Source organism: Poecilia latipinna, unplaced genomic scaffold (genome assembly GCF_001443285.1).
Source record: "Poecilia latipinna isolate Pla-1442-1.1 unplaced genomic scaffold, P_latipinna-1.0 Scaffold809, whole genome shotgun sequence".
Taxonomy (NCBI): Eukaryota; Metazoa; Chordata; class Actinopteri; order Cyprinodontiformes; family Poeciliidae; genus Poecilia; species Poecilia latipinna.
This window is the reverse complement of record NW_015113425.1, coordinates 163,154-191,030: the sequence shown is the minus strand read 5'-3', so window position 1 is coordinate 191,030 and position 27,877 is coordinate 163,154. Positions and strand designations below refer to the sequence as shown.

At 40.0% G+C, this 27,877-nt stretch overlaps 1 protein-coding gene and 1 long non-coding RNA gene across 5 annotated transcripts in view; one reads left to right on the top strand and one right to left on the bottom strand.

Annotated features, from left to right (window-relative positions):
• Positions 1-27,877, bottom strand: part of epha8 (eph receptor A8) — a 154,964-nt gene that overhangs the window by 47,565 nt on the left and 79,522 nt on the right. For all 4 annotated transcript variants that reach the window (XM_015047130.1, XM_015047131.1, XM_015047132.1 and 1 more), the window contains exons 3-6: positions 26,456-26,509; positions 25,911-26,054; positions 22,726-22,875; positions 19,260-19,575 (exon numbers count right to left, since the gene is read on the bottom strand). In XM_015047130.1, the coding sequence (XP_014902616.1) occupies positions 19,260-19,575; positions 22,726-22,875; positions 25,911-26,054; positions 26,456-26,509 (664 nt within the window). The remainder of the gene's footprint in view (positions 1-19,259; positions 19,576-22,725; positions 22,876-25,910; positions 26,055-26,455; positions 26,510-27,877) is intronic.
• On the top strand, positions 27,180-27,869 carry LOC106956346 (uncharacterized). Its single transcript, XR_001426756.1, has 2 exons — positions 27,180-27,374; positions 27,412-27,869. It is a non-coding gene; the product is annotated as an uncharacterized LOC106956346 (long non-coding RNA).

The following is a 27,877-nucleotide window of genomic DNA, read 5'->3' as shown; positions in this document are numbered from 1 at the left end:
ACACTCTCAAAGTCCAACCAAAGCAAGAAACAATCCCTTCAAGCAAAATCCATCCCAGACTGTTTGTCTCATTCTTGTTTTTATCCCATTAATCCCTCCATCTCTTGAAGGTTTTGTTGAGCACCCTGAGTTGAGAAGCCGGTCACGTCAGACCTCAGAGCAGCTCGTTCATCAACAAGAGAGACAGCAAGCACTCTGAAGTCTCTGACAGCTTCACCAGGCGCTCTTCACTCACACACACACACACACACACACACACACACACACACACACACACACAGCTTTTGCTAATGCAAACTGAACACAAACATAAACACATGGTTTGTGTTTCATGCTGCCAGGGTAAGCACCTGCAATGCGAGGCTCAGGTAAACACTCAAAGAAGAAATATGAAGACCAGCTACTTGAACTTTTCACTTCTGATGTACTCTTCAGTTGACATTACAGGAGGACAAATTGAGAGTTGAAGGTTGCTTTGCAAAATCTCAACCTTGCAGCGTCTCAGAGTGCACGGTTCATTCCATTAAAGCTGCAGTACGTAACCCCACATCGCCCTCTGCTACGCTGCAGCTAGCACAATCTGTCATGAATGCTAAGGCTAGTTAGCATGGCCACCGATGATGGCTGATAAACAGTGACTTGTTTCTCTGGTATTAGCACATTTAGCAGCGAGTACATGACATTGATTGACAACAGAATAAAGATGTAATACTGCCAGGAGAAAGTCAGAATTAGGAGAAAAAAGTTGTTGTTTTTTCTTTAAGACGTTTAAAGAAACGTCTTAAAGTCCCGTGGCTGATAAGAACTTGACTCTGCTGTGTTAAAACATTCATCTAGGGTTGTTGTAAACAAATATTTTAGTAATCGAGTATTCTATTGATTATTCTTACAATTAATCGAGTAATCGGATAAAGAAAAGATCAAGTAAAACATTAGTAAATCTATGTAACAGCAATATTACCATCGCATATCAACATTAGTCCAATTTTTCGCATGTTGAGCTTCCCTAACAATAATTGTTCTGTAGTTTAGAAAATTAACCTGTAACAATAATACCTCACTTTCTAAGTTAACCTGAAGAAAAGTTATACAAAAATCTGATATATTCAATTCAATAAAGAGGCAGGCTCACAAATACTCTTATAAAAAAATGTCTCCAGCTTTTCATTTATGCATTCATCTTCACTCAATTTAGTGATGAACTCTCACCTTGTCCAAACATTTATAGGACGGGATTTGACACCTTCGTCACACACAGAGACATCTAATCTACCAGCTACGTACCGCCACGATGAGCTCCGCCACCCATTTGTTGAGACCGGGATGACATGAAAAAAAAATTCCGGTTTGTCCGTAAAGCTACACTTACCTTAATCAACTCCTGTTCAGTCTATCCGCTCACCTGTATAAATACTCCTGCAGCGCTCTTCCCGCCATTCGCTCTGAACCAGCAGCTCCGGGAGGGGAAAAGCTGCCGTACTCCAGGCATCGCACCAGTCATTTTAAGGATGTTTATTGGTCCCCCGAAAAACGACAGAGACCCAGACATTATCATCAATCAATAAAATCCCCACGGCCGAACTTGAAAACCACATTATGCTGCTAACGCTGAGCTTTCATCAACAACTCAGGCGGAAGTGGGAGCACTGCGCGGCGCAAGTAATGATCCGGCCGGAACATGGTGTGCTAAATAATAAAATATAATTTAACAAAGCTGCAAGGCACATTTATTTCTAATTTTAGTGCAGTTTGGTGTAGAGTTCTTAAAAAATTAGAACTTTATTCTCGTATTAAAAAAAAAACAAAAACCAAAACAAACTCTTCCATGGTAAGCAAGTGGCTGTAGCTGGCAGAAGAAGGCCAGGAAACAGACATAACCTTTGGGTTTTCTGTGAATGCAAAATGTTCTGCTCTTGCTCTTTACTGTTGCAAATTTTGCACAATAATAAAAAAAAAATCTGCATACCTTTTGAAAAAGAATAAGGTGATGAAACTGACCAGTTACCAATGTTTGCATGTTTAAACGTCTTACTGTGTTTTCACATCCAGGTGAATCATTTTTTTTCTCTTTTCAGAATCGCGCAGGCAGAGCAGTCTTGATAAAATGTTACTGAGTAAATAAACAGAACTTGGAAAAGTTTTGAGACTTAAAACAATAAAAATTAACAATTTAAAACTTAAATGTAAGTTGATGCAGCTCATTTTATGCATCCCTTTTAACAATCAGGTCACAGAATGCTGGTCCCAGATAAATTATTAAATATTAGGTTCTCAAAAGTATTTCAATTTGGACAGCATGGAAAAATGAAAGATCCTGCCATCAGACGACAGAAAACAAGCTGTAACCCCAAACATCTGTCAAAGGCATCCTACATTGAGTAAATACTTCAATGTACAACTCTTTGGTCCTGTGCATGTTTGAAGTGCTTGATAAGTAAATCCGGTACGATGTGGATCTTGAAATATGAACTCTTTACCAGAGGAGTGGGGCAGACAGACGGTGGAGGGAAAAGAAAGACCTTCTGAGTGGGTTCCACTGCTCTTAGCTAAACTGTTTACAGAACATGTGCTTTTGTGTGTGAATGTGTGAGAGTGTGCTCATGTTGGCTGTTTGCACGTCTGTAGCTGTCAGTGTAGTGCACTCGCTACCAGAGAATCTGCATTACAATGAACCCTAATAGCCGTGCGGCGGCATTGTGTGCTGACCTTGATTTATTCTGCGTATAAGTGGGTAAATAAATACATTGGAATAAAGTGGGAGCTGGAGAGAGCACACCTTCGTTCCACACGTGAGGAGACTGGGTTAGTAGTCTGAGGTGATCGCCCGTCTTTAGGTGCAAAAGGGGTAAAAAAAAACAAAACAAAAAAACAGATCAGATTTTTTTAGGCCTGTGTTGGAGAGACGATCAGGCCTTTCGCCCAAAACCTGCTGGAGATGGACACCAGCTGCCCCCATGACTCTGTACGGACAAGGAGGTTTAGAAAATGGAAGGATGATTGATAGTGAACCAGCTGTTGAGAAATTCACCTCACATCAACAAGGGTTTCTCCCATTACAATTTTTTACGGTGTACAGTTTGGGCCGACTGGATGCTACAGGTAGACATTTGGACATGAACTGAGTTTTCTCCTGCCTGGTTAACTGCCAGTCCATGATGGCTCTTTTTGTCATTGAGATCTGTTTTAACTTAGTTTTAGGATTGATGTGTATGACATTTTATCACACTATCTTGCTTTGTTGTCTTTCAAACGGTTTTATGTTGTTAAATCTAATTTATTTATGTTGAATCTAGCCCTAAATGGAAAACCTTTATTTCAAATCCTAAACCAGATTTATTATCCTCTTAAAAAAATTATATATATATATATATATATATATATATATGTCAGAGACAAGGTGTATTGATGGCATGTTTGTGCGAGTTTATTGCTTAGATTTTTGCTTTTAATTTAACTAATTATCTGAACTTTGCATCTCCAGTGATCAAACCGTTAAGTTGTGCATTTTAGTGAAGACGCTGAGATTGTTGTCCTGGTTTTGGAAAATGTAAGCCAATCAATCAGTGAGGAAAAAGGAGATAAATGTCATCTTTTACTGATCTCTAACCTCAGTTCATCAACAAAGGAGAAAAAAAAATTGTTTTGCAAGCTCCTAAAAAAGAAGTTAAATCCTTCTGTCCTCGACTTGCAGCAGCATCATCCTGGTAAAATAAGTGGATTTAAACTGCAATCTACAGACAAAGTTTGAAAAGGGCTCCTCTGCTTGTTCCCTGGGGAAAATATGAAGCCACAAACAAGCCACTGAAGCAGTAAGCATGATGGATGAACATGTCTGGGAGATCAGCTGTGGAAATGGGACACTCAGCATGCCTGCTGTCCCTCCTGTTACAGTGATAACCAGGATGGTAACAAGGAAACGCTAAATGAAGGCATCAACTTCCAGTTTAAGGTAAGCTCGATTTACGCTGGGCGACACGCAGTGCGGCGAGATGGATGACCTTGAAGAGTAAATGGACTGAAGTGGGTAAGGCTCCTTCAGGGAGAACAGATTGGTTGTTTCAGCTAATCTCTGAGTCAAACAACATCACAAAGAAAACTTCATAATATCCTAATGCATACAGCAAAGCTCCTTTGTACAAAATAACTGTATTTGTTTCTGTAAGGTGGGTTCTTTTGAGAGTTTATGAGCTACTGATACTTTACTAAGAACATCAAATTCTCTTGACTTTGAATAGATCGTACCATGGTGCATATCATCTCTATCTGAGTTATTTCAACCTTATTGCCCACCCTGGTCCCCATCAGCTGATCGGTTGCTGACAGTCCCTGAAACCAGGCTGAAGCTCAGAGGTGAAAGAGCATTTGTTGCTGTTGCCCCCAAGTTATGGAACGAGTTACTTTAGAGAGTCAGACAGGCCTCCTCTCTTCCTGTTTTTGATCAAAGTCCAGGCAGAGCACCAACTTCCCTTTCACCGGCTCATCACAGAAATGCTAACAAGTCACGTCAACAGATGATTCAAAGGCTGCTTGAACGATATGTCAGGTTCTAAAAGCAGACAGGAAGACAAGACACCTACAGGTCCTAATTGGAAGGACAATGGTGTCTTGGAGTCTGTAAGCAAGAACCTGGGCCCACTGCTGGAGCTCACAGATGCTCCAGAATATGTTAGTGTGTTCTACCTGAACCCTGTTGTTGAAACTGTGTGTCAACAACACAGTTCTTGCTACCACTGAAAATGACAAAGAGGTCAGGTGACTTTGTCAGGTGACAAAGAAAGTGAGGAAAGGGATCATGCAGTATTTAAATGTATTTAAATACTCCAATCAAGAGACGGATGAACTGCTGGATACGGCCTACGACGTCAATCCTCGATTCAGACGCCTACATCTTCTGCAAAGTTTTTTTTTTTTTTTTAACCAAAAACATGAGATATATTGTTACCACCAACCATTACAGTAGATATCAAAATATAAATTTTATGCCATATCACACATCCCCAATAGGGTAGGTACGTAGATAAGTAGGTAGGTAGATAGGTGGGTTGCAAGTTAAAGCGAGTGCAGATAATGGTTGGATGGACAGACGGATGGATGGATGGATGGGTATTTGGGTGTTTTGGTTCCATTCTGTGCATCTCGACACAAATACCAAGAATGGGCATTAGCATTTCCAGTCCCGCCTCCCCTTGTCTACTTATCGGCCTCCCCCGCTGCGCTCAAATCAATTCCATCAATGAAGCCATCACAAAGGGACTATTACCACAATGTTTTCCTGTGGAAAATGCCTGGTAATTACAAATCAAACGAGACAAATACATCCCATTAATGAGCGTTAAACGGATGTTAATTATCCGATTGAATGGCTGTCACCATTAAGCCGTGTCTGGAGCTTCGGAGGGAGGCGGGAAGGGGTCGAGGGCTCAGAAAAAAAAAAAAAAAAAATAGACGGGCACTTTAAAAAGCGAATTAACTGCATACTGAGAAGATCAGGCAGCGTGAAGCACATGTGGCAGGAATGCAGGCAACGGGGTGCGGGGGAGGCATGGAGGGGTGGGTAGCTAAACTTTCTTCCTTTCCTGACATTAGCAATTGCTGCAATGCATTAGAGGGGAAATTAATCAACAGTCTTTTATTATTTATATATTTGAAAAGGACAAAGTGTACGGTAGGAGAGCTGAACAGAGGCAGGAGTCACACTGTGCTAATGTGGCCACAGCCATTCAATCAGGCTGCTCCAGTCAAAACATATCCATCACAATAGGTAAAAAAAAAGAAAAGAAAAGAAAGGGATGATTTCCCTGTTTGAGTCTATCCAGAGGTACAGTCCTGAGAGAGTCTCAACAACTGAATTCATGTCTGTCATACGGCTGCAAATCATCCAGTAAATGTGACGAGATGAAGGTAATTTTCTTCTCAAACATTTCAACGTGACTTGACACGTTACTGTATTAGCATACACTTTTAAAACTTAATCCAAACGATACCAGCAGCAATGGTACATAGGTTTACAAAAACTCTCTTTTTTCTTATGTATTTATTAGTATTCCTACTTCTTAAATTTTAGACACTTTACATTTGGAAATATGATGCTCTATGCCAAAAAAAAAGGAATGGAAAAATTTAAATATCAACAGCACAGTATTTTTTTACAGTACTTTATTTTAAATAGGCAATATAATACAAGATAAAAACTATGACAGTGTCCTCTCACATCCAACGTCTCCCTTAAAGCTGCAGCACGTCAATTACAAAAACAAGACATTTTTACATACGTATTAAAACTTCCGCTGAGAGACAATCTGTGAAAACAAATAAAAAAATAAAATATAACTTCTTCTCTTCCTGCTGTTTTTGATCAGCAGAATTACACTGTTGGGTCAGAAACAACCAATCAGAACCAGCCCTGAGCAGTTAGCCACACTCAGGCTATTTTGATTTAGTAAGTTAGGATTGTTTATTTTAATGCAACCTGCATTTGACTTTGAATGAATGTTAATTTTTTTTACTTGACATTATTTGCGATAGGCAGTGTTGGAAGATTTATTTGACTTTTATGTGTAATTGTAGAGCCTTATTGTTAGACATTGTTTTACTAATTGCAGGTTTTTCTGTTGTTGTTCTGACTGAATACTTGCTGTACTGTGGCAGCAAGTATTTTGCAAGTTTTTATCTAAATTAGAAAATTTTATGGTTCCATTTTGCCGGACCATATAGTAGCATTTATACCTAAAGCAAAACATCAACATCCAATCATGTGATCGGTATCAGAGATCGGCAGCGATCGGCCCTCATGGGTCAAAGCATCCCTAGATTTCAACAATGTCCATCATTTTCAACCAACTTTGTTATATTTGGTTCATCGCTGCATGACCAACAATGACTGAGGCGTCGTTTTGCACTCTAGTTGTATTTAAATAATTCTTTTAAAGAACTGATAATAACTGACAGAGGGCGAACTTTCTACACAATTTAAAAGAATTTAACATTAACGCAATCAGCGGCGCACGCTCAGATGTTCGTTCCGGACCGGTGGGCTCTCCAGCGGAGGAAAGCAAATGACAAGCACGCTGCGTTCTCATCAGTTTAACTCAACAAGAAGTCAGGGCAGAAAATCATTTGAAGGAGTCCCGCGGTCCCTTCAGACAGAGGCTGCCAGCTTCTCAGTGATCCACTATCGTGTTGCCTGTCTCTTTACTGTCAGGACTGATAGCTGCTGGATGCTAGGCTGGGACACGGGGGCCTCACATGGGCCAAGGGTGGAACGCCTCGATCAATAATTCACCCAGTAGCTCTCAGGCTTCTCTTTCCGTGACTTGTTGTGTTCCTAAAGTAAGCATTGACACGGGCAGCGGCTGAGCGGGGGGGTGTTCAGAATGGGCTTGTAGTTGTAAGAGCTACGGATGTGTGTGTGGCAGCAGGTGCACGAGTAGACGTGCACACCTGCTGAGGAGATAGGGCTTCGGCCAATCACAGCACAGACTGGAGCTAAGTTGGAGCGAGTCTCCTGTGTGTAGCTGAGATATGATTCATTCTGTTATCGCTTTCTCTCTCACGCACAAACACACACATGCACGCACACACACACACACCCATGCACACGCAAACACACACACACGCAAACACACTCTCTAAGTCCCATGGTTTAAGAGAATTAAAATGTCAGTGTAAGTTTGTTCCTTCAATTCTTTCCCTTTTCTGACTCTTCATCTTTATGTCTTTATCCTTTTTTGTTTTTTTAACCGTTTAGTCTTCCTTTTCTTCATTAGTTTTGCTTTTCATCACCTTTTTCCTCTTTTACTTTCATTTCACACTTTTCCTATGGATCCTTCTCCTTAATCTATTTTCTTCTTTCCCTTTTTTCACCTAATGCATCTTTTTCTTCTCTCCCCAACCATCTGGATATAATTTTGTTTTTATATCTTCTTCTCATTAATCTCATCCTCTCTCTTTGCTTTACCATTTGCTCTCTCTCTCCCCCCTTTTGATTTCTCATTTAAATGTCTTTATTTCATTCTTCCTCTTTTCTTTGTTTCTTCTGCTCTCGTCCCCTTTGCTACGTCTGTTTCTCTCCCTCAGTTCTTCCTTTCTCTTGGTATTGTTATCTTTCTCCATCTCATTTTTATGATCCCATTTTCTTTTTCTCAATTTATCTTCCTTTGGTTACTTAATACCATCTTTATTAGTTCTTTCCTTTCACATCGTTTCACTGAGATGTATCAACTCCCCTTGAACTTTTTCAAATTACAGTCACCTAATTTAATCCCAACATACATTAATCAAATAAATCGATGGTAATCGAGTTGTGTGTCAATTCATGGTGTAAAATTATGGAACAAGTTAAACGAGGAGTTAAACCAAAGTCAAAATTTAATACAATTGAAAAGGAAATGTAAGGAGGTCATTTTAGCAAGATATAGAAATATGGGTGAGAGTTAGCACTAATGTGTTTATGTAAATTGAGGCTAATGCATATGAGTGTGTGCGTATGGATGTATATATTTAGACATACATTAACCCAGATAAAATGGAAAATGAATTCACCAGTGTCTTTTTAAAAATATATATATATATTGAGGATCCATTTGAAAATATTGTATGAGTTTATGGAGTAGGAGTTCATAAGTTTCTTACTTCTTCCTACTCCCTTACGAGGATGTTAAGATTATTGTGATAAAAAAATCTGTCTTTTGCATTCTTTGTTCATGTGTGTGATTTTATACTGCCATCATGTTCGAAAAAAAAAATAGACAAATAAATCAAATAAATAACCTGGCAGAGGATTAGATCCACAGCTCAGACGGCACCAACCTGGACAGAACACTACGACTATTAACTACTCCAAACATCTGTCCTTTCAAGGCCAGTGGCAACAAGAAAGCTATTTCCTGTTTACATGTCACAATCTGAGGGGGGTTCACACTAACCAGAAGAAAAAACTCTGAAACAAAACCTTCTGGTCTACGTCCAAAATGGTACAGGTATTACTTCACGACTCCCTGAACACACCATCAGACAGATTTCATGTTTATTTCTACTTGTTAACTCCATTAAAATCCAGTCCTATTTTCATGAGAGATCTGTTCACACAAAATAATAGAACACAGATGAGATGACCTGGTCGGCATCTCCAAGAGAGATTAGAGAAGTTCCAGGATTTAGGGGGAAACATCGGTTGTTACCTATTTGGCAAAAAATAAATAAATAAATCACTTTTGCAAAAAAAAATAAAACAAAACAAAAAAACATTATTTTAGAAAAGTGATAATATGAGAATGTCTTTCTGACCCAGGAACATGAAGCACCTGTGAGGTTCTGCCATTCTGCCTACCATGGTAAGCAGAATGGCAGAAGCATTTATGTAAACAATGTCTTTATATTTATAGACAGATTGAACAAAGACTCAATGTTTTTTAGCAGTGAGAGAAAACTTTTTCCAAAAGAACCAATAGGTTTCTTTGAAATCGCTGTAGTATGAGAAATTAAAGAAAGATTTTCTTCAGTTATTATATCACAGCATATTATTGTGTGGTTCAAACTCTATACAGTAACCTTGGTTGGTTAGAAGCTTGGAAACAGAGAAAAAAATCTTTAGGAACCACTTTGAGTCAGAATTATATCAAATATTCAAAACCAGTAAAAAAAAAAAAGCTTAAGCACAGCGTGCAACATTATTGCCTAAATTGTCGATTTAAATACTGTATCCTGCTTCATAATACCGTATCATTTTGTGAAGCTCGACCATAAAAACTCATGAAAGTTTGCGGCTTTACCGTGGCTGGTGTGAAAACGTTCATGGGGAACTTTCCTGTCTCTCTTTTTCCTCTCAGCCTCCCCTCACCGACTCGTCACACTCATCTCCATCCATCAGACAGGTCCGAGCAGACAGACAAAATTAATTAGTCCTGGCCCAGAAACAACAAACACCTCTCCGCTGAGGCTAGCTCTCTAATAAAGAGATGCACAAACACTTAATGAGACACACGCAGCAGGAACGCCACACACACTTTCTCCATTAATCCCCACGTCGCTGGGGCCTTGGCGTCCAACCCGCAGCATGCAGCGGCTGCAGCTGCCATAACTGTCAGATGCTTTTTGTTTGGTCACGCCAGTGGATCTGGTCCGGCTGCTTGGCAGAAGACCAAGTCAAGGTACTTTTGTTTCATGCTAGGAACCAGATTGGCATTTATTTGACTGCTAAAAACACATATTGTAGAATTAAGTGTTTAGTTAAATATAGTAAATTATGCACTAAAGGTTCAGTATTTTGTATTTTCCAGACACATGGTGGCATTTTATAACACAATCAAGTAACTATGTTGCCTTCAGTTGCTGAACATATCAAATCTGACTTGAAAGAAACTTGACTTTGTAATTTAGCGCAATAAAATTGGGCCTCTGTCTCTTTAAGAAACTCCTGCTCTTTCTGAAACTTCAAGGAGTGAGCACAATGTCGCCCCTCTATTAACCCTTTAACAATGTTTTTACCAGCGTTGCACTGAAAAGCATAATGAGCTCAGCAGAGTTTCAAACTTGTAACTACAGCTGCAAGAGGAGCTAAGTTTACCAGGTGTTTTGCCCAGCTTAATGGTTGCCATGGAGATTAACAAATTTCTCAAGCATGTATGAAAGCATCAAGGCTACACTCTGGGTATGATTTTGATGAGGGAATAATATCATAACATGATGTAAAGCTAAAAAAAGTCAACAAATCATACTGCCCCTTTAAAATCTTTTCAGACACCTTTCATCTCTGACAGTTACTGTCATATTTACAACAGCTCCAGATGAAAACCACTAACATTGTGGCCATAAATACTATAAGAGTCATAAGTCAATAAATGAAAAAAGAAGATCACATATAAACATCAGCAAACTGATAAAACTCTGGCAGAAACGCACATTTATGACTCTTTTGCAAAGACAGCAATATTATTTATTTTGAGGGAAACAGACTGAGGTAAAAATCAGGTCAATCAAATCTCGCTCTTCGACAGGTACCAGGAGCTGCTGGTTCTGTCCGCTGAATCCCACCACCATTTCTTTCAGGATGTGAAGCTCCTAATGAAGACGCAGTTAAGCGATTTGGGGAACGGATGATTTAGTGAGAACGTCATTATTCCCCGGCTCATGGCTCACTTGAGTAGAACACGATATTCATAATTGCTGTCAGAATCAACTTGTGGCAGGCTGCTATCAGGAACGTGAGAGGAGCTAAAATTGAAAGTGTCTCCAGAGTCGGAGCGGCGAGGGAATACAGAGTGATCAAATTAGTTCCGTCCTCCTGGCGGTTTGTAAACAGCCGCTGATCAACAACATTGTTTCAGTTTGGGGGGTGGATGACATGAGAGGCTCCGGAAACACACCCATATTCACAACTTCTGGGTGGGAACGCTTTATATACACACACACACACACACACACACACACACACACACACACACACACACACACACACACACTCTCCTTTAATGCCAAATCCATCAGAGAGTTTCAGCTGAACTTACAAGAAAATAAATTTGTTTTCATTTTCATCTTAACGATTTTTACAATAAACAGCTATGTAAATCACGTATTAGGCCACTCAATTGTTTTTATTGACTTTCAATGGAACTTTGTATTCTTTGTATTTTACACACAAAAAAAGAAATAGATGTTAATTGAAAGGTCAAACATCCTCCCTAAGGTAAAGAAAAAAAGATTCCTACGACTTTTGTTGTTTGTTTCTTGTCATTTATATTTATTCATTCCTTATTGGGTCATTAAACGTTTCATGGTGTAGTAAAATGCCTCCAGTGATTTCGGGGTTTCCAGAGCAGTAAGTTTTTAACGCCAACTCCCTACTTTGGATAGTATTTTAAAAATGTTGAAATGAAAATGTGCAAAACATCTCTACTTGAAACAAAAACAAAGGCTGATCAGGATATCCTTCATTTAAAAATATTTGATATAGAGCAACAAATACAAAAGTATTTTTCAAAATAAACACACCATCAAATCATTGCTCAACCTCTTTTTTTGTACTGTTTTATATTTATATTTTCTACTTTATGTTAACATAATCATAAACTTTCTCACAGAAATATTACCATATAAATGCCGCAGACAGCAGCCCTAATATTGAAATTGTTAATCATGTGTTGATTGAAAGCCACAAAGACGCCGAACCAGCGAAGGTGCCTCAGCCTGAGCAGCAGTCACACACCGGTCAGCCTACAAGGCTTCACTGTGTGTCCTGGTGTGAGTCCATCTCTGCACATGTGTTTTCTACAAAATGTTTGAAGTGGAAATAGGAAGGCACACCAAAGAAGAGGCAGGTGCTTAAAGGCAAAAGCAAGGACAAAGTCCTCAGCCAGCCGTTGTGTGCTTTGAAATGAGAATATAACAGAATATTAAACGGTCTCTGCTGCTGCCTCACTTTAATATTTCCCTGCATCGCCACAGTGACAGATAACCATCACAATAAAAGCCCAACTGTCACACATTCCCTTTGGTGACATCTTGTCTTTCACTCAAACCCGTGCCATAATCACAGTGTCCGTAACAATGTCTTTGTAATTTAAATTCTTTCATCTCAGCCCCTTGATTCTGCTCACCTTTCCTTTTATTTATCCTCAGTGTCTTCTCGCTGACACGTAGGGGAGTTTGCTGACATGAGTCCAAAAAAAAAAAAAAGCCCTTGAGCCTCAGTCAATCCCTCAGTGGCTTCAGCTAATAATTGTTGTCTGCCAGAGAGGGAGAGGTGAAAAATGACAAGACCTGCCAGGAAGGCGCACCTTTAAACCTGCAGAACACATTCCTGCTGCCAGTTTAATCACACAGCATCTGGAGGCCGGGCCTGAAGAAGCAGCTGCAGCATTCAGAAGGGGGGGCATTGATAAATAGGTGCTTTATTGTTTACCAGCTCATCTTCCAGTTAAAAAGAATCCAAAAACATTCCAGAGAAATAGGTCGATTTTATTAGATTCCATTATGAAGCTGAAAGAGGACGGCAGTTCTATGCATATTCAGAGTTGTCATTTGCATTTTAACATAGCCTCCTTTTAATGTTCACCATGCAGAGCAGAGCAATTTATCTGAAATCAGTTTTCAACTTTAAATTCTAAAGAAAAATTCCCCAGAAGAAAGGCTGTACAACATCTTGACGATTTATGTGTCCGCATCCACCTGGATAATATGTAGTTGCGACCCTGACCCAGCCGACAGGTCCGGGAGAACCTGGATCGGTTGTGAAACAATGTCACAAACTTTGAAGAGTTCAGGATTGTTCAGTTCATCATCTGCAAATGGAAAGAGTTAAACCAAAAACCTACCAAGACATGGTACATTACAAGGTAAAGAGAGCATTAATCAGAAACTCTCAAACTATGTGAGAAGCTTGTGGGACAAAACCCAAAAGGTTTGACCAAAGTCAAGCAGTTCAAAGATGCCATTGCCAAATACTGAGGAAACCTATATAAAGTCTTGAAATTGAAGATGTTGATAAATAAACCTGTGTCATTATTACGATATTTAGCAAATAGTAATCATTTTGGTCATTTTAGCTGACCTAAAATAAGTAAGCTTTTCCATTATTCAACTTCAGAAAGTGAGAAAAAAAAGTGTATATCTGTTTATTCAAAGTATTTAAACTTCTGGTTTCAACTGTACCTGCAGTAATGGTCATTGTTCTGCTGGTTTGGCCTTACTTAGTTCAACCAAAGTAAAGGCTAACAACTGCCAGGAGGGTGTTTTACTCTTGCTCTGTTCAAGTTATTAACCAGTCAAATGACTGGTATCCCATCAAATTTGACAAAGTCTGAAATCAAAATTAAAAGTGAAATTTTAGACGATTTTGGGCTTCGTTTGACTCATTTATGACAACAAAAAAGTTTAAAGTCTTTCTTTAGTAGCATACATCAGACAAATAATCAGACAAAACAGCAGCACATTATTACCTTTTGAAACTTCCAAGGTATTTCATTCATACTTGTAAAGGTCCACAAAGGGGCGCTATTGATGTACGGAACATTTCACGATAAGTTTCAAAGTTAGCGTGAGTGTTTGATCTGGACCTGATTATCTTTAGCTTTCACTTCTGAAAGGCTGCTCTTGGATATTTTTGGTGTGATTTGGCACAACTTAAATCGCGAATAAGAGTAACTGAGTGGAACTTTAAATCTTCTAATCTTTTACTCTTTCAAATCCACCGCTGAAAGAATCACGAAAATCTATTGGAGAATTTTGCTTCCACAAGGGAGAACAGGCCGTGGTCTGCTGACTGAGCGAGTACAAATCCACCCAGCAGCCCCTCCTTGGTATCCCTCCCTCTTATTTTTAGGTGTGTGTGTGTCCGCGTGTGTGTGCCTGTGTTTCAAGCTTGAGTGAGCCAACTGAGCTGAGGTGTTGTGACCAGACTAAGTGTGTGTGCCTTATATCAGTGTGTCCTCAATCGCTCTCACTGTATGGGGCACTTAAGTCCAAAGGCACACAACACACACATACAGTAACCACCTGCACACATCTCTGCACACCCACACCAACTCAGTGTTTTGATGAAAACTAAAGTGGACCAGTGGTTCAGTCAACCTCCCCACTAACGTCTCTCCTCTCTTTTTCCCTTCGTCTTTCATTGCTTCTTTCCCTGTGACACTTTTGTGCATGTCACGCAACCCTGTGCTCTCTCCTACACACACACACACACACACACACACACACACACACGTGATGTCAGGCTCCCAGCCAAAGCCCTGCACCTTTGTCAAGGGAAAAGCACTTAAGCACGCTTATATACACACACATACTCTGCATCCACGCACATCCGTGTGTGATGTAAGTTTTTTTTTTTTTTCTGCTTTCACCCTTACTGCTCACACGCACATGCATTTACAAACCCTCACTCTGAACCGCCTTCCTCTCACCATCTCGTGCCATGCTCGGCTCTCTGGGTCTTGTATGGTCTTGAGTGTGCGTGACAGTGGTTGGATTTGGTGAGGGTGAATTAGCACAGCGACCCAGTTTGTTACCAGAGCAGTCAAGGCGTCATATGCCTTTACTGCATACGAGTTTGAGTTTACTATGAAATAGTAAACTCAAACTTTTATATATATATATATATATATATATATATATATATTTATTTTTTTTTTTTTTCTTTTTTTTATTGCTTGCTTCCATTTTTACAGATGTTGGCACTCACCTTGGAAACCATCGACGGACCTCTCTCCTGTTTCTGTCTAAAACCATTGAAATGGCGGTCTTTCTCTCACAAAACAATGTACTTGACTCAAACCAATTTTGGTTCAAAAGTAGCCGTTGCACTCGAATGGCTCTGTTGAATATGACAGAAGTCAAAGAAGAAGCCAGACTGACAAGCCAAGTCCTCAGTACTTATCCTATTGTATCTTTTGGTCCATACTCGTACCTTACTGGTTGGTACTTCAAGGTATCCTGGCTTCGTGACAGTTCTACAGGTCACCACATTAAAACAGGAGTTCCCCAAGTCTAAGTACTAAGACCTCTTCTCATACGTCACCCTCTCTGGACCAGATCATCCGACCACCCCAACTGCAACAATACAATTAGATGGATAACATCCAGCTCTTAGCAGTATCCGTTGCCTGTCTTTATGGTGCATCAGCATTGATCAAAGCCCAACATCTCCAACTAAACCTGCTGCTTGTCTTCCCAACCAAACCAACCAAGCTTATCAATGACCAGATGACCTTTAAAGATAACTTTGCCCCTCTTGCTTGTTCGCACCAGTTCACATGGCTAAACTTAAAGTACCTCTGATGCAGTCTGTGGTTATATCCTGCCTTGACTACTGTAACACCCTTCTAAACCTCTGCAGATAGTTTAGAACATGGCAGCGTATCTTATCTTCAATCAGCCTAAAAGCTTTCACGTCACCCCTCTGTTTAGAGCTCCACTGGCTGCTGTTAGCTGCCCGAGTTAAACTCAAGCCACTGATGTTAGCCTAAAAAAGATCTAGATTGGCTCAGCTGTGGCGTTAGCACTGCGAGCCTAGAATCCCTGGATGTGACCATGTTGTGACGTAAAGCCTTTGAGCATTTAAGCAAATGTGTGCTGTTCCAAAAAAAGACTTTGTAGGCTGTATCATTCCATAGAGATGGAATTACCTAAACGCTGCCACACTAAGAAAGCAGGACTGAAACATAATGATGAAAAGTGTCATTTCAACCAGACCAGCCTACATTTCATTGGCCAGACAATTTCATCTCAAGGTCTAAAGCCAAATACCTTGACGCAACTATTTTAGGTTAATTTCTGTGTACTTTGCTCAGACTTTGACTTTATAAGGCTAGGACCTTAAATTGTTGATCAACTGATGAACAGTTTGTCACAGTTTAACTGCACTGTCTGAATAATTAGCTTTTAATTCCTGCAAAGCACTTTGTATTGCCTTGTTGCTGAAAATGTGCCATATAAATAAAATTACCTTTACTTTACTATGTTTGTTTTGTCTCCTGCTCCAGTTACTTCTCTTTGCATTTGGAATCTCCATTTACAATCTTGTTACGAATCATTTTTGGAAAAATATGAATGCCTGGAATTTCTTCTCTAGCCTTAAGATTCTGCTCTGTTGTGAATTTTCTTCTTACCACCAAAACTGAGTACAGAGGGATCCGTATTACCTCTCATACCTGTGTTTCTGTAGCAGTGGTCACATTTGTTAATGATCAGTTAATCATGCAGCACCTCACCAACACTCATCCTTCTAATTCATGGAAACGATTTTGCTTGGACTCTTGTGTTTTTGCCTTAGTTTTTGACAAATGACAGCATGTTGTCTTTTATTTCACTCCTGATGTTGTAATTATCTAACTTTAAGACCTGCTTTGGAACAGGTGGTTATTTATTGTGTTTCATTATAACTGCATATGGAGACTGTTATCTTTTTAAATACACTTTGATGCTTTCAAAACTGCTTTGATGTGAATTGCTATCTCTTGTTATAGAGAGAGGGCGTTTTCCTCTGGGCCGAGGCGGGCGACGCGCAGCAGAGATTTATGAGGCTGCAGGAGACGGAGCGGAGGGAGCGGGAGGGAAAGCGGAAGGAGATGCCGACACTGCTGTGCTCCATGTCTTGTTCGGCTCGTTTAGCTGACAAACTGCTTTTAGGTTTTAATTATCCATCGCTCTGTGATTAATAGTTTTTTATTACTGTAACCAATGACAATTCTGAAAGATATTTAAGACTCTAAATGAGGCTGGATAATGACAATCACAGAAAGAAAAAAAAGTCAAAAAAGGACAAATTCAAAAAGAGAGGATAACAAAAAAAATACATTTTGAGTAAATGTCCTTTTTAAAGCAGGATGAAAAAGCATCAGAAGCTAAACCGTTCTCAGTATTTACTGACTTCAGAGAGATGTTACTGTAGGCTTCAGAAAAGCTGTTGACCGGACCTTGAACCTCTTTACCTAAGTAATCATTTTTTTTCTACATCATCCCGGTTCACAGCTTCAAACAGACTTTTTGATTCGTAGGAAAGGTTAAAACCTTTTTTAAATTCATGTGTTGCTTCAAAGGCTTTTTGCACTCTGCAGACACTGCTGCTCATGCTCAGAGCACAGAGGAAGTCTTCAGACAGGTGAATGGAGTAACTGATGCTTACATGATTCTATTTTCACTGAGAAAACAGAATGCTTGAGAAGTTCAGCCGGTTCAAACTAGTTTTTTTGATTTTTTTCTGGAGTTAAGAGGTTGGGCTGAAGCTAAGCTCAGGCAGATAAATGCTTTCTTGACCTTGTCATGAACTTTGCCTCGCTCTGGGCCGTTTAGGTGTTCAGCTGTGCATACATGTAGGAGTTTTATTTAAATGAGCAGGACAATGGCTGTGTAGCACCTCTGATAACAGTTTCTGCCAAAGCAAACTGTGTGCTTTAAGTAGGTGCCGGTCATTTTGCCCCTTCACCATTTGATGCTTTGTTAGGTTTGGAAATCGTGCCGAGCTTTTTGTAAGACCCACATCTCTACCGAACAGTTGTAAGCTGTGACCCGCTAAGGTGACATTATGCACCTGCTTTGAAAACCATTGATTGGAATTAATTTTTAAAGGAAATGTTTTTTAGACTCCAATTGACTCTTTGCACATGCAAATGACCCGCTCCACCATGACAGACATAAAAAAACCTCATGTGCGCCGACTCATGAAAAGATTGTCAAAAACAGACAGCTGGTTGCCTAATTTCGCTTTTATTTAAATGAATTCACTAAAAAATGAGTTCAGCGGCACAAACAGACGAGGATGCAAACCAAACTCATCATTTTATGGTGAACCTTTCGATAAGCAAAGGCGACAAACAGCAGCTGTCAGCCATAAGGACCAGCAGTGCTCTGTGTATTCATGGATTTGGAGCGAACACATTTCATAAGGTAAGAAGATCGATAGACATATACTACATAAGTGAGTAAGATGCAATCAAATATCGGTGATTTGATCATAAAAAGGTTGTGGGTCAGATCAAACATCTTACCGTCTTGTTCTCTAGCAGTGCCTCACCGTCCTAACTTCATGGTCCAAGTCTTTTTTTTTTTTTTCCCCAAAAGTGATTTTTGCAATAAAATCACCACCTCTTTTTTGTGTAAAGAGAATTTAGATAAAAATAAATAACTAAGTAAATGTTTTTTGGCCTCCAGGTGAATAGAGCTGCTGTCAGTTGAAAAGGTACAAGCATCTACCAGGATGCTTCCTACGCAAGGCATTCACCTTTTGGTAGGAGACATTGTCAGATTATGTTGGAGAGAGTACATAACCAGGGAGAGTGATGTCTGGGTTTTCCTTCTGGACCTTGACCCCACGACCTGATCCCAGATAAACAAAAGACAGTGAGTGGGTAGATGGAAGTGGACAATTTTCAGCCCACTTTTTCAGAGATTGCAGAGTGGAAAAATCCCTCCGTAATGAGCCGCTGTGGAGACTAAACCTGCTTAACGATTGAGATCACAATGGGAAGCCTTTGTTTCACATTAGCCACAATAAGCAGGTGGGTCAAGTGGGAGGTGAACTACTTTTGGAAATAGTCCAGTATGAGATCAGCCTCAGTTGAACCTTCCCATCTGCTCAGTTCATGACTAATGAATCACTGACAAACGTACAAGGCCTGTGGATTAGCCGTGTTCCTCCGGTCCTCTCTCTTCTCTGCTTGACACAACAAATGCAACAGAATCTACAGTCTGGATCAGTTTTCCGTAAAGAATTGATCCAACTTGAGCAAATCCACAAAGAGAGCAGGAATGGATTTGATCTGACTTACCAACACAGGAGTCTCTGTGCTCTTCAAAGCCAGCTGAGCACACACACCGTCCGATGGGGACCAGCCACTCGCCCTCTGCGCTGCAGTACATCTTAGGGGTATCTCTCTCCTCAGCGTGGTCAACGCACTGACCCCTGACCTCCACCAGTGAGGATGAGTCGGCCCCCGTCACTACGTCCGTGAAAACTGCCAAGTTGCGGTTGACGCCCACGCAGCGCTTGTAGTAGACCCGGACAGAGGTGAGGGCGATGCAGGCACCGATGTCCTGGAAGGCCAGGTAGAAGCCCCGTCTGCTCAGAGGGCCCACCCCTCTCACCTGTGTCCAGAGAGGAGTTGGTGAATACTAAGTTCAACGTACGAAAAGTATTCACAACCTTACATGTTTCTTCTGTTTTTACTTTTCGGATTATCAAGCAAATTCTAACATCAAACCAGGATCACCTGAATAAGTGCAACGTTCAGTTTCAACACAATATTTTCAATGATTACGGAAATAAAAATCTATCCAAACCACGCTGGGCCTGTGGGGAAAAAAGCTATCAGCCTACTTAATAAATCTTAAATTAGCAGATTAACAAACATGTTTTGGAACGCTCAGCTCCGTTTAACCACGACTGCTTGTGGTTTTAATCATGAAATCAGAAGCAACTGTAGCACCTGTCTGCCAACATGAAGAGGGATGAGATTAAAAAGCAGCAAAACATCTAAAAAAACTTAAAAAAATCGAGGAACAAAAGGTCAAAAAATTGCCAGTGGTGGTGACTGACAGGAGTGGGCTGCTGGTTCAAACCCCGTCTGTCTTTGCACTTCACCCGCTTTGCCTGCTGGTGATGGTCAGAGGGCCCAACAGGTGGCGCCAGTTCATGGCAGCTTCATCATCTGCACAAGGGCAGCTGTGGCTACTATCTAGTAGTTTACCACCATCAGTGTGTGAATGTGTGTGTGACTGACTAAATGTAGTGTGAAGTGCTACGGGGTCCACCAGACTTCACAAAGCATTTTTCAAGTCCAGGCCATTTACCATTTAAGCACCTTGCCAGATTAACAACTTCAGTCACACCAAGAACAAAATTAGTGTTTGGATTTTATTTAGAGGTTTCAGAGATTATGGCAAGTGTTCTGAAAAACTAATCTTTCATTCTACTAGTTTTAAAAACTGTTTATCATTTTCCTTTTCTACTACACACTGATAAACTATGATGTGCTGTTCCATCACATAAAGTCTTCAGAGGAAAAATTGAAATTTCTGACCAAATGTGAGTATCTGCCCTTTCTTTACATCCAGTCGTTTCACTTTTTTTTCTTTTTTTTTTTTTTTAGATCTGTGAGCCTAAAGCACACGGATGCTGCTGCAGAGGGCTTCCAAGATTCTGCTCAATAAATAAAAAATCCAATTGGTTTACTCGCTGTAAGTATGGTGTATGCTTTGACACTTTTAAAAAGCATAACAACACTTCAGAAGATGGTGTGGCTTTACATTATGTGCACCAAAATCAACCCATTTCAAAAGGCATTACTTTTCTCATGTCTGAGTGTGTGCAGAAAATCAGCTTTGCAGGATAAGGTTGGTGATTTTATTTTTCGCTGTCAACAAATCAGACTTTAAGTGCTCCACCACAGAAGCATTAGGCGACACTTATACATGCCAGTAATGTAACCTTAACAGGAGTAAATGGGACATTTCTTGGGAACTATTTTTGTGGGTGTATTAATCCACTTTTAAGTGAGAAATTCTCACAGCCACACTGTTGTATGTGGGACTGAATAAAAATAAACCATTTACAGAGAGAGTGTGTGTGTGTGTGTGTGTGTGTGTTTGTGATGGATGAAGAAACATATTGCCCACAGTGGGTCTGAAGTGTTTTTAACTGCTCAGTCAACACTGGGAACTCAGAAACCGCCCAGTACATCAGGCTTGAGATGATCTATTGGGATTCTTATTTTAATAAAACGAGCATTAAGAAAAAAAATATTGGGACATACAACGGAAAATCTTCACATTTCTCATGTTAAATTGGTGGAGGAAGAAAAGGAAAGATGGTAGCCATATATTAAAAGACAGATCATTGGAATAGTTTGACTAACTTATCTCAACTTGAGTCTGAAGATTATAAACTACAAATCTTCTCTCCAACAATTTGTTAGTGTGTCTGTTGTATTAAATTTGAAGCTATAAGACAAGAAGAGGCTCTTCAGGATTTTCTTTCATTGTAGAACAACTAAAACTAACAACAATATTACAAAGTTTATTTTGGGCAAGATGAAAAAAAACAAACAATCAAGTACACTGATTCCCTACATTTCTGGTGTCAATGTGAACACTGCTTCCTGCTGAGCAGTTTCCTCTGCGAGTCGGTGCATCAAACAGAAAGCATCGTAAAAGTTTTCCTTTGTGTGTGTGGTGAACACATCCAGTTTCAAAAGTGGAAACTTTGGACATTTCCTTGTTTCTTTGCAGATGGGAAAAAGGGAGTAAATTTCCACAAAAAACATTTTTGAGATTTATCTCAGAAATGTTCTAGAAAAAATAAAGCAATTTCCAAATGTTCCCCAAATCTTCCACTTTTGAAACTTAGTCCGGCAAAGGCAAAATTTTCAAAAGTGAAAAATGTTGACTTTAGATACTCAAATTTCCATGTTTTCTTTAAAATTTCTAAGCTTAATCTCAAAATTTCTGAGGTTTATGACAGAAATTTACTCCCTTTTTTCCCATCTACAACGGCCCTAATACGTCGTCATGACGTCCGCTTTGAGTCTGAGTTCAGTCCACCTCTGAGGACTAATGTAAGCTCAAGTTTCTTGGGGACATGAATGCTTTTGTTTATATAAAGGTTTTGTTGGCTCTAGTGGCCTTTATTTGAAAGTAGCTTGACATGCAGGAAATGTCGCCAGGCCGACATTTCCTGCCAACAGGAATCAAGCCTGTGACAACTGGCACAAGGACTAAGGCCTCAGTACGTGGGTCGTGTCTGCGCCACCACAGCACCCCCTTTGCTGCAGTTTCAATTGTTTTAACAGTACATGTGTAGTGGGATGAAGGGTGCAGTCACCTCATCATTTAGACTTTGTTGTTTTGTTTTAAAGGTGTTTTTGGTTCTAGTGGTCTTTATTTGAAAGTGCTATGACAGGAAAGAAGGGAAATGAGAGAGAGGGAAGACATGCGGCAAAGGTCACCAGGCAACAGCCGTGTTGAGGACTAAGGCCTCCTTATGTGGGTTGTGCTTAACCCCTGCTCCACCACAGCGCCACAGACTTTGTGTTTTTAATCATATTTATGGATCTAAGAGTGCCCCCAAGTGGTCAGATCAGCCAAATCAGTCAAAAGAACAGCAAGCCCTCCATTTCACTTCACTTCAAGCACTGTGAGTGAATCTTGATAAACACAAAGCATCTTCATAGTGCTACATGAGATGAAGTAATGCTGCAAAGTGTGAGCAGCAGTCGTGTAAATGCACATAGTTCATACCTCAGTGTTGAGCTTCAGTCTGCGGACCCCCAGGTCCACGCCTGTGAAGCTCTCGTCTGCAGCAATAGTGTCGATCTTAATAAACTGGTTCTCCCGAATGGCCGAGCCCACGGCTCTGTCCGACTCATAGTAGAACAGGTTGAAGGTTTCCTGGACAACAGACACAGAACCAACAAGCTCTGAGTGTGTGCTGCTGTCAGTGAACCCCGTGATGAGTTAATAGGTAAAGAATGATTACGTCACATCATAGGAGCATACATCATGTTTCATAGGAGAACGTTGTACTGAGTTTCCCATAATCCAGTAGAATCGTCTTTTAATCCGTGTACCTTAAATGTTAATTATAAAAAGTAATTTTATTTTACAGTCAGAATCGTCAAATGTTTATTAGGAAAACCTAAAAGCCTTTGTTGGTCATAACTGTGATAGACATTGCCAAATAGTTCTTCCTAAGCATTCTGTGGAACTGTGTGAAAATATTCAAACTGGTTTTACTTTTCTGGATTTTGTGATGTTAAATGCAAACGGATTAGAATGAAAACACACACATATTTATTAAGTAGGAAAAGGACAATTGATTTTCATGTTTTTAGAACTAAACATCAGAACATTGTATTGTGCATTTGTAACAAACCCCGTTTGTTCTGACACCCCTTAAACAAAATCTAATTGCCTTCAGAAGACACCTGACACCTTCAGAATACTTTTCATACGTTGAACTTAGTATTCACCAACTCCTGGTAAAGTCTGGTTCATGTGTGAATAATTAAATATTAGAGGCTGCAAAAGAAACTTGAAAAGGTCAACTTCCATCCAGTTTGACCGAGTGAGAATGAGCAAAGACTGTAGATGTGCAAACCCAGTAGAGATAAAGCCCAAAATACTTAATATAAAGAACACACTACACAAAGTATTTACTCAGGAGGTTCAACACAAATTCACACCAAACTTTTCTGATTTTTATTTGTCCATGTTGTTGAAAACCGTGCATCCTTTTCTTTTACTTCAACGTTATGTACTAATTTGTGCCGCAACTTCATAAAACCTCAAAGCTTCTGCATATAATATTAGGCCTATAAATGTAACAAATTTTACTGGGTGATTAATTGTCCCGGAAATGATTGTGATAAACAATATTGACAGTATTGTTGCTTTTGAAACCATTTTTAAGTAATATAGCAGTTATAGCATAATGTAAGTACACCCTCAGAAACACTAATAATTCTGTATACAACACCGGAAATGGACGACGTTTTAAACATCCAAAAACAATAAAAAATAACAAGGAAATAAAAAAATTGCCATTGATAAATATTTTGGTTTGGGAAAGAGGCGTTTCATCTACAATTCAGCCAACCTGCTTAGTTTTGGACTGTGGGGAGAACATGCAAACCCTAAAGAGAGAAACTCTGAGTCAGGAATAAACCAGCAACTATTAGCCACAGCGCTAACCATCAAGCTGCCAGTGAATAAACATATATCTGTATAAATATCCACAGCTGATGAAAAACATACATTCGCAGCAGAGAGGCCGTGTCTCCACTCGGATTTTTGTTTACACAGTTTAGAAAATAATCATGTGTAAATTAATTAATGCCGACGGTGATTAGCTCTAAATGACATTCAGCTGCCTCAGCTGACGTTGACTTAAGCAACATTGCTTAATTGCGTTTTTTTGTTTGTTTTTTTTTAGTTTGTCTTCTAAATGTCCCACTTGTCTCAACTTGCAACTCTGGGACAAGACAAACAAATAAAAGAAGCACAGTCTGAGTTGAGTTATTGCTAACTCAATAACTCCGGATTCAGACTGGACATGATTGAAGAGCCAAAGACTGGTGAAAATCGCAGCATAAGGTAGGTACGGTAAGGTAATTTTATTTATATAGCACATTTTCAGCAACAAGGCAAAACAAAGTGCTTCACATGGATTAAAAGGAAATACAAACAAAATAACAAACCAAAGGAAAGAGCAAAAGAAGAAAAATCTAATAATGTTGAGCCAAAGTAAATAAACTAGATGCTCCTATTCAGGGTTGGTAGATGAGTTAAGTAATATATTTTCTGGTCTAATTCCTTTTCTGGTTTGGAAGAATAGGAGTCTAAAAAGTAGTTGCTAAGGTAGTTTTTCTGGGTTCCAAGATCTAATCCCTGTTCTGGTTTGGTAGATAAGTATAAGGAAGCATCCTCTGGTCTAATTCAGCATAAACCTGACAGTCCTGTTTTTGGACTGTGGGAGGAAGCCGGGGTACCCAGAGAGAACCCACCATGACAGGGAGAACATGCAAACTCCATGCAGAAAGATCCCGGGCCGGGAATCGAACCCAGGACCTTCTTGTAGTCCGCTCAATAGAATTAATTTGGACTATTTGCAGCTGCAGTATTTAAATGCTGCCGTTTGTATTCATTCACATGCTTTTTAGATATTTATTCAAACTGTCACTATGTCATGACAGCAAGAGACACATAATCTGTGAAAAGAAAATTGAGCTCCTTTGCCTCGTCCCAGTGCTCCTGCAGCCATCTGCAGAAATACACCGCTCTCAGTTAAACAACCAATCAGAGCCAGGAGGAGGGTCTTAGTTCAGGTAATCATGCCTGTGTGCACGCTGCTCAAAGTGCTAACGGTGGAGAAACAAATTACCGTTAAAAGAAAACCGTTTCTCTGCTGTCATTGGCCATGCTAACTACTAGCCTTAGCATTCATGGCAGACTCTGGTGTCGAGAACTAGCTGTAGTGCAGCAGAGAGCAAAGGGGTAGAGGCTGAGAAGCGTGTACCTGAAACTGATTGACAGCGCTAAGATCCTCCTCCTGTCTCTGATATGTTGTTTCTGACCAGGAGCGGTAAATTTCTGCAGATGGCAGCAGGACCACAGGGCGGAGGTGGAGGAGCTCATACTGTACCGTCGCAACATGGTGACAGTATGGACAAATATGCAAAATCATATTGTTTATTAAAGTTACATACTCCAGTTTTGTAACTTTCTTCCTACATTTTTTCTGCTTTATTTACTCAGATTAGCCTGTTAGAAGTGACAAGGGAGCTAAAGGCTACTCCAGCAGTCAATGAGCCAGATGTCGCACCTCAAGCCCTTCCAAAATAGTCCAATTTTAAAATCATCATCAGATCCTAGTAAGAGTTAAGTTTGATTTTCTCGCTGCTGGATTGGTTGACAGAGTGCATTACCTTGCAGGTTCCCAGAACTCCAGGCATGCTGTTACAGTCTCTCAGGGTGAACTTGACCTCGATGTAGATCCTCCTGGCTCCTTCTCGAGGGATCCAGCTGGACCTCAGCCAGTTGTTCTGACTGGGGCTCATCACGTTACACACCTAATGCAGAGGACAACGCCATTGTAAGATCACTACCAAAGGCAACATTACGTGTGATAACCTAAAGAAAAAAACAAAAAGGTACGTAACGATAGTTCAGGATGTTTGAAGTGAAATTTTGTTAAAAGTTTGTGAGCAGTTGACATCATAGCTACTGCAGATGCTGCTCTTGACTCTTTGGTACTGAAATAAGTTGTCCTCTCATTACAGCAACTTATCGTCACCTTCCTAAAATAATGGCCTAAGTCGTTTTTTTGGAAAAAAAAAAAAAATTTTTTGCAAATACATCATTTTTGGCAAAAAAATTACTTGGGCCATTGTTTGAGAAAGGTGATGATGTTGAAGTTGTTAAGAAATGTATCGGACCCAAACACAAGCTGTGAGCGCTGTGCAGAACACACCTGGTACGTGTGAATGGGGGTAAAATACTCGTCCATCTCGTTAATGGCATCCCACTGCAAAAATAAAAAGGAAAGAGAAAAGAACATGGCCGCTGGTTAATCATGGTTTCTCCAATTCACATCATGCAGCAAATCATGCAGAGATTCATATTTCTCCACATTGATTCTCCTGCATTCTCCTAAACCACGACTTTATTGTTTTGTTGTTTTTTTTTCCCTCACGGTCCCAAAATAGCAGCTTCAATAGAAAATGAGCTTTTTAAAATATGCAGTTGAATTCCTGGTTGGAGCTCTGGAAAACGAGACTGAGGACATGAAGTCGTTTGTTCAACATTTTATAGGCGTTGAAATTCACTTAATGCTATTCCAGCAGGACACATTTCCCTTTAATTAGATGGCCCTGGTGTAGGTGATTAGATTTCTATTGTTTACTGAATGCTTCTGGTGGGCACCAATTCAATTATGGTCCTGCTCACCATTATTGGCACCCCTTCATGATTTGCATAGCTGAGTGAATATCTTCAAAAATAAATGGAAATGTTCAAAACTTATATCAGGAGGATCTTTCAATTTGAGGTCCAAAGTAATCTAACAAAGACATTTACCATTTCAACATAAATATTTAAATTCCAAAGGACAAAACAGAAAACCAGCATGTGCTCTAATATTGACCCCCCTCTTTAATATTTGGTTGAACTGCCTTTGGCAGCAATGACGGCCTCCAAACGTTTCTTATATTCATCTATAAGCTTCTTGAGCTTCTCGGGTGGCATTTTCTCTCACACTTCTTTTGCAATATGCTCAAGCTCTTGTACATTTGCAGGGTTCCTTTCTCCAATGGCAGATTTCAGATTTCAGCTCCACCCAAAGATTTTCAATTGGATTGAGATCAGGACTCATTGCTGGCCATTTTAAAACAGTCAATTTTTTCCCTTTCAACCTGTGTGCTTTTGGAGGTGTGCTTTGGGTCGTTGTCTTGCTGGAGGACCCAGGATCTTCGCCGCAAACCAAGTTTCCTTACACTGGGCAAGACATTTCGCTCTAGAATTGCTTGATAATCTTCTGATTTCATGATGCCTGTGATACGGTCAAGGCCTCCAGTACCAGATGCTGCAAAGCAGCCCCACAGCATTATGGATCCTCCACCATGCTTGACTGTTGGTATGGTGTTCTTTTTGTTAAAGGCTTCATTGCGCCGTCTGTAAACATATTGTTTGTGTGATTTACCGAAAAGCTCCACTTTTGTTTCATCTGTTTATAAAACGTTGTCCCAGAAGGATTGAGGTTTGTCCAGGTTCTCTTTTGCGAAGATCAAACATTCTTTTTTATGTCTTTTCTTCAGCAATGGAGTCTTCCTTGGCCTCCGCCCATAAAGCCCCACTTTGTTTAGTGTGCGGCGTATGGTACTTGTTGAAACAATCA